This window comes from Borostomias antarcticus (genome assembly GCF_949987555.1).
Source record: "Borostomias antarcticus genome assembly, contig: scaffold_792, whole genome shotgun sequence".
Lineage (NCBI taxonomy): Eukaryota > Metazoa > Chordata > Actinopteri > Stomiiformes > Stomiidae > Borostomias > Borostomias antarcticus.
The window spans coordinates 1-7,500 of NW_028175668.1; the positions used below are offsets into that span (position 1 = coordinate 1).

General features: G+C 49.7%; 1 protein-coding gene across 1 annotated transcript in view; it reads left to right on the plus strand.

The window, feature by feature from the left end:
• Positions 1-815: 815 nt before the first annotated feature.
• The window catches only part of LOC311329371 (regulatory-associated protein of mTOR-like), a gene marked incomplete at both ends in the record, with an annotated part of 12,291 nt that continues 5,606 nt past the window's right edge, over positions 816-7,500 (plus strand). The window contains one exon of the mRNA XM_084463227.1: positions 816-934. Within this exon, the coding sequence (XP_084319353.1) occupies positions 816-934 (119 nt within the window). The remainder of the gene's footprint in view (positions 935-7,500) is intronic.

The following is a 7,500-nucleotide window of genomic DNA, read 5'->3' on the forward strand; positions in this document are numbered from 1 at the left end:
AAAGAGAGAGAGAGAGAGACTGACTGCTTTAAAGCAGCAGAGGAACCGATACGTTTGACAGAGAGAACGAGCGCGCGGGTTCCCCACAGAGGGAACGTGCCGCGGCACATACGTAATGAGCGAGAGAGGAGGAAGAGAAAGAGAGAGAGAGGAGGGGGGGGGGGGGTAACTCCTAATTCAAAGTGAACACTGACTGGCAGGTCTGAGCCCCGAGCGCAGAGACTCAACGTGTCGGCGGAGCGCGGAGAACTGTTCCGCCGAGCGTCTCCGGTGGAACGGCGTCGTCGTTAGGTCCCATCGGCTTGAGTGACAGCCCAGGACGAGATCGATGGAGGGAGACAGAGAGAGAGAAAGCAGGGCAGCCGTCGTTGCACCTGTCGCCCCCGGCGGGAAAAAAACGACGTGGCGTGGGAGGAGGAGGAGAGAAAAATAAATATATATAAAGAGAATGAAAAGACAATAGACTCTGGTGATTGGGATTCTGGGTAATGACGGCGTCCTTCGGTAGCAGGCCAGCCGGGGAGAGCGTGGCGGCCGCCTGGCGCCGCACGTCGTCGATTGATGGGCCGCATTATCTGCCGCGGTCGGCCATTTTCCCCCCGGGCGCCTCGGGCCGATGAACGAGAGAGAGAGAGAGAGAGAGAGAGACATGCGCGTGTTGATGTTAATGAGATGACGGGTTGTTAGTATTGGATTGTTAGCGATCGACGCATTAATGATGCAGTAGGATGATGATGTTGACGGGTTTGTGTGTGTGTGTGTGTGTGCGTGCGTGCGTGCGTGTGTGTGTGTGTGTGTGTGTGTGTGTGTGACAGGGGTGTCCTTCAACAGCGTTTACACACAGATCTGGAGGGTGCTTTTGCACCTGGCGGCGGACCCTTTCCCAGAGGTGTCAGATCTGGCCATGAAGGTCCTCAACAGCATCGCCTACAAGGTACCGCACACACACACACACACACACACACACACACACACACACACACACACACACACTCTATAATGATTCCCCCTGCTTTTGTGTGTGAGATTTTTCTACAAAGGTACACGTTTTATTGTAATGCACACATACAGGTACTTTCTTGGTGTCTCTCTCTCTCTCTCTCTCTCTCTCTCTCTCTCTCTCTCTCACACACACACCCCCTCACCCTGTCCCTTACCCCTCCCTGACACCCCCCCCTCCCCCTCCCTCCCCCCACTCTTTCTCTCTCTCTCTCTTTCTCTCTCTCTCTTTCTCTCTCTCTCTCTCTCTCTCTCTCACACACACACACACACACACACACACACACACACACACACACACACACACACACACACACTCACCCTGTCCCTTACCCCTCCCTGACCCCCTCCCCCCCCCACACCATTACTCTGTGCAAATGCAATTAAGGCTCCACGACTCCCCCAGGCCCGGGCACTGCAGAGACAAGAGGCTGCGCTCGTAACTTAAGGGGGCGTAATAACCGCGCCATTGTGCCTCCCCCCCCCCCCCCCCCTTCCCTCCCCCGGTGCTGAAGCGCCGTCCTCTTGTATTGTATTTCCTGCTGCTGACACCAACAGACCCCCCCGCCCCCCCCCCACCCCCCCCTCTCCCCTGCAGTAGTCCATCTCAGCTTTAGGGCTCCCCTCTGGAACACGATAAAGAACAACAGGACCTAATATACGAGCTTCAGTCGTCTCTTGCGTAACGGCCACGCCGGTCGCGCCGCAGTGGGGTCTCGTCTCTTGCGTAACGGCCACGCCGGTCACGCCGCAGTGGGGTCTCGTCTCTTGCGTAACGGCCACGCCGGTCGCGCCGCAGTGGTCTCCCGCGTGAGGCCGCGGCGCCCCGAGCTCCTACGAGCTGCGTCGTTCCCGTACAGGGCTGCGCTGTCGTCGTCTTGGGGGAATCGAGCGATCGAGCGATTCGCTCCGTTGATGCTGAGTTTGTTTTTTTGGTTTTTTTCGTCTGCCGATTCGAGCAAGTCACACAGCTGCCGTACGGGAGAGCAGACGGGGTATCGACTAACTTTTGCTGGACTCCCCCCCCCACCCCACCACACCCCCCCCCCCGGAGCCCAGAAACTATAGGAGCCGTATCTTTTAATCTTTTAATGTTGGAACGTGACTGAGGCACGTTATCGTGACTGCAACGCTGCGTGCTCTTCCGAGTTATTCGATTCCATTTCAACTCATTCCTCGCTACGCTTGGGAGCGTCTTGAAGCGCGATGATGCAAAACCCGCAGCCAGACGCTTCGCCTCCGGTCGGAGAAAAAAAACGCTCGCACTGAGGGGGAAACCGGTTGCCTGAAAAAAAAAAAAAAACCACCTACATGTTGACTCACTCAGCTGTCTGCTCCTTTGATCCAGGCACATACAAACTATCACTCGTCTGCGTTCTCTTCGTTTTCTCCAAGATTCAAACTTGACGCGGTGTTGCTCGCCGAGCCTGATGGGGCTTCGCTCCCTGACAGAGAAGAGCTTGAAGTGGGGCTACGCTCGCTTGAACACGGTCTGCTCCTGATCTATATAGAGGGCTGCAGGTGAACACTTGAGGGAGGTGATGGGTTTGCATCCGAGGCCAAAGTAGAAGATCTCCCTTTTAACTCTCCTTCACTTAGGTCTATGCATAGACCCTCTCTCTCTCTCTCTCTCTCTCACACACACACACACACACACACACACAGACAGAGACCTTTTTGACGTCCCACCGAGACGCATTAATCCCCCCCCAAAAAAACGTGGTGCTCACCACGTCAAAGTCAAAGCCGCAGTTATTGGTATTCACACAGTCATCGCCCGCACTTCAAAGGTGCAGAAAAGGGGAGAGAATAGTTCTAGAAGAGAACGGCATCCCAGCCCCCTCCCCCCCCCCAAAAAAAAAACAGGTGCTGCACCAAAAAAAAGACTAACATTTAAGAAAAGGAAATGTACGCACTCAGTATAAACATCAAAAACATTTCACCGAGCAAGGGCTTCAAAGAGAGAGTAGTTCTACCCACAATTCAGTTGGGTTCAAAGACGGGTACAAAGAGGTTTTTGCTTGAGAAGAAGTTGTCAGGTGTTAACTTTAGAGCCGCTGTTGTTTCTGATCAAGGTATTATAATTTTCACTATAACCCAGGGCCAAATGGGACTTAACAGAAAATTAACTTTTAACCCCCCCCCCACCCCACCCAACCCCACCCCAGACATACACAGCATAAACATTATACCTAGACAACCATAAAAGGAAAATAAATAACAAAACTAAAATGAAAAGACAAAGATGGTAACATTGTTATGCTTTCAGCTTCCATATCCCCAACAAATCTCTAATCTTTTTTTAATCTTCTCCAGTCTAAGATGGCCGTCAGCTAGAATCCTTTCATTTCACCAGTATCAGTCTCCTAGACAGGAAAGTGCAGAAGCCTGATTTCCCACCATCTAAGACGGGTGTCCTCTGAGGTGACACCAGACAGACGGATGTCCCCTGAGGTCACCCCAGACAGGCGGGTGTCCTCTGAGGTGACCCCAGACAGACGGTTGTCCTCTGAGGTGACCCCAGACAGACGGGTGTCCTCAGGTCACCCCAGACAGACAGGTGTCCTCTGAGGTGACCCCAGACAGACGGGTGTCCTCTGAGGTGACCCCAGACAGGTGGGTGTCCTCTGAGGTCATCCCAGACAGACGGGTGTCCTCTGAGGTGACCCCAGACAGGCGGGTGTCTTCTGAGGTGACCCCAGACAGACGGGTGTCCTCTGAGGTCACCCCAGACAGACGGGTGTCCTCTGAGGTGACCCCAGACAGACGGGTGTCCTCTGAGGTGACCCCAGACAGGCGGGTGTCTTCTGAGGTGACCCCAGACAGACGGGTGTCCTCTGAGGTCACCCCAGACAGACGGGTGTCCTCTGAGGTGACCCCAGACAGACGGGTGTCCTCTGAGGTGACCCCAGACAGTGAGAAGACAACGGTTCTTATGCTTTTCCAAATATCATCGTGAAAGTCCCAGACGGTTTGCCAGAACCGTGGAAAACCTTGTCCAAATGTCCAAAACATGTGCAGCAGCCTGTGGCTGGAGCCTGTCTGCACCAATCACATGTGAGACCCAGTCGGCAGAGCCAATGCCTATAGAACTTGAGGGGGCACGTGCCCCCCCAGATTTGGGGGTGTTTTTTGTTGTTTTTTACATTTGTCTTATTGTTTGTTTACCATTACATTTTACAATGCGGAACTATGATTATTTTCTCTACTGAGCTGAATGTATTATTTTAATTATGTCATAGACGACCTCGAAAAGCCACCATAACCTCTTTCAAAAAGCCAAACACCCTCTTTCCCGGTGGATTTGGTTTCTTCCAAATTAACACTGGACCTGGAAGCCCCCCCCTCGCCTCGTCTCAGATAAACACGTTTTCATGGTCTGCTTGCATACATTTAGATTAAGGTTGTCCTTAACTGATGAACAGGTCCTCCAAATATTAGGCTATTCAGTATATCAGATTCAATATACTTCATAGCCTACTTCAGTATACAGTATATCATTCGGACCAATGCCAAGTGAGTAAAAAACAAAGTAGATTTGTTTTCCCTTACTTTTATTTTGAAAGTCCTTGAAAGAACGCTACCGATAAGGTTTATTTCACACCACTTGAGTGGCAACTGGTAGTGTGCTGTGTCCTGATTTTAAACTGCAAAAATGCACCAAAAAACAAAAGAAAATTGCGCGCACAGTGCGCTACTAACGCCTCTGCTTTCGCCTTCGCTATCTCGTGCACCCTCGGTTTTTGGGGTTGCATGACGCCCCTGCATGTCGAGATCGATCTTAGAGAGTCGGCCTTTGGACCGGTGCAGACGGTGACCATTTTTAAATTGGAGAACAGAATGCCTAAGATGTATGGAGGAGGAGAAGGAGGTCTAAAGGTGTGAAATCATGCGTGTTGAGTCATTCATAGATTATACTTATAGTCAGTCTTTTGGCCGATTTACAGTTAAAAATTATGTCTTACGTCGGATAGAGAAGATGAGTTCCGGGGTACAAAGTTTCGGAGCTCCATGCACTTATAGAAGTGTGATATGGGAATATCATATTTCTGGTTTCTGTACTAGCTAGGCGGAAAGTCCCCCTCAACAGAGATCAGAGAGCGAGACAACACCCCCTCTAGACCAGGCATCAAAAGCCTTATCCATCAGTGTGATTTTTTGCAACTGGCCCGGCCCGTGACAGGCCCCTTAGGGAACTAAACTGATTCCAAGTTTTGATTGAGTGTATGACTACCAGATGAGAAGCAGGCTGTGTGAATGGTGGTTTAGCACACAGTAAGGCCACTAGAGAAGCGGACCCAGTGGACGTCCCCCCCTCTGTAATTGTCCACCCGGGAACCACATCATCGCTCCTCACCTAGTTATACTGTAGTGGTGATCTTACAGGTATGTTGGCCGCCCAATAAAGGCCGTTTCAGATGGGGAGCGATATTCCGCCTGCGTTCTCGCTTGGATCAGCGGCAGCCATCGTTGTCCTGCGCGCAGCGGGGAAAGCTGACTACAATTCAGCTCTTGTCGCGGGCGGGCGTGTGCATGAAACGAGCACGCGCGCCACAATTTCACGGGGATCGCGCCCACTTGCCGCTCCGCTCTTCAGATTGTCCGCGCCTCCCAATTAATCGCCCGCCTCTCATTGGAAATGAATTACTATGTGCGAATATCGCTCTCCATCTGAAACGGCCTTAATACTACATGACGTTTGAGGGCGCCATCACTCCCATCGCACGAGGTCTCTGCAATATACTTTTAATTTGGGGTGGTTTTTTCGTTCCAAGTGAAAGTTGATATCTGATTATTTAGTTTGGAAAAGAACAATTTTGTTAGAAAGACAGGAAGACACTGGAATAAACAGGAATTTGGGCAGTATGTTCATCTTTCTTGTATTAATCCTTCCATCCGTGGAGAGACGGAGGGGGTCCCAACGCTCAATGGCTGGGTTTCCCAAAACCTTCTTGGCACTAAGAAGCTCTTTGTCTTCTTAAGGCTCCCGCAACAAGCAAACGCGAGCCTTAAAGGACAATGCTCGTTTTTGACAACCTGGACCTTATTTACGACATATTATAAGACGTTTGACTCACCGAGATCACTTTGGTGTAGTTCGGAGGCCTGTAGAAGAAATGTAAAATCCAGCGCGAGCCAGTATATCCATGTAATGGCGGTGATCGGGGCAACGAGAATGCAGCTTCTAAAAATCTATTTTCTGCCGCGAAACGGTTGTTTTCATCAATCTGTCTGGATGAATCGCTAGTTGTGCTTACATAGAGAGCATAGGCCTGTTGTGGTATTTCCCATGCCTCTGTAATATGATCTTTAGAAACGTCGTTTGACACGAAATAGCTTCCTTACTTGCTCCAGCACGCATGCGCACAGCGTGCGGGAGCAACGATTGCGCGCTGTGCGCATAAGTGCTGGAGCAAGTGAGGAAGCTATTTCGTTTCGAAAGACGTTTCTAAAGATCATGGCATGTGAAAACCACAACAGTTCTGCTCTATGTAAGCACAACTAGCGATCCATCCAGACAGATTGATGAAAACAACCGTTTCGCGTCAGAAAATAGATTTTTAGAAGCTGCATTCCCGTTGCCCCGATCACCGCCATTACATGGATATACTGGCTCGCGCTGGATTTTAAATTTCTTCTACAGGACTCCGAACTACACCAAAGTGATCTCGGTGAGTCAAACGTCTTATAATATGTCGTAAATAAGGTCCAGGTTGTCAAAAACGAGCATTGTCCTTTAAGAAGACTCAAAGAGCTTCTTAGCGCTAAGAAGGTTTCGGGAAACCCGGACAATATCTACCTTCATATTAGATAATAGAGGCTGATAACTAGCTACATATAGATCTTTATGGTCATGTGTATCCCATACCCCAAGGTACTTGAATTTCTTAGGGCTAATTTTAAAAGGGAATTAACCCACAATAAAGGTAACTGACCAGCCCCATCGCCAACAGACAACAGCTGTTTTCTGGATATTGACCTTGTAGCCACATATTTTGCCAAAATCTGCAAGACCATTAATTTAGTGCGATTTGAATAGTAACATATCATCCGCATAAAGCGAGACTTCATGCTCCAACCCTGCATGCTGAATCCCCTTGATGTCGGCATAACATTTTTTTCAAATGTAAAAAAAACAAACAATAGCGATTCTTAATAAAAACCTGTTTGGTCGGGTTATATGATGGATGGATGAACCCCCTCCCTAGTGGCGCGCCAGAACTTAAGCAAGGATTTTATCATCCGTATTTAGAAGAGAAGTTGGATGGAATGAGCTGCACTTGAAGGGGTTCTTGTCTTCCTTGAGGATTAAAGAAACGACTGTTTCTTTAAAGGATTAAAGAAGTGACACATGGTCGGTGGTAGGTGCTTTTAGTTTTAAACAAATTATGGACTGGAGTGAGAAAGGGTTGGATGGTGCCCATGTCTACTCAGAGAGAGAGGGCTCTTGACAGCTGCAGCAGAGAGGGTTACCCCCATGGTTTAAGTGTCAACCGACTT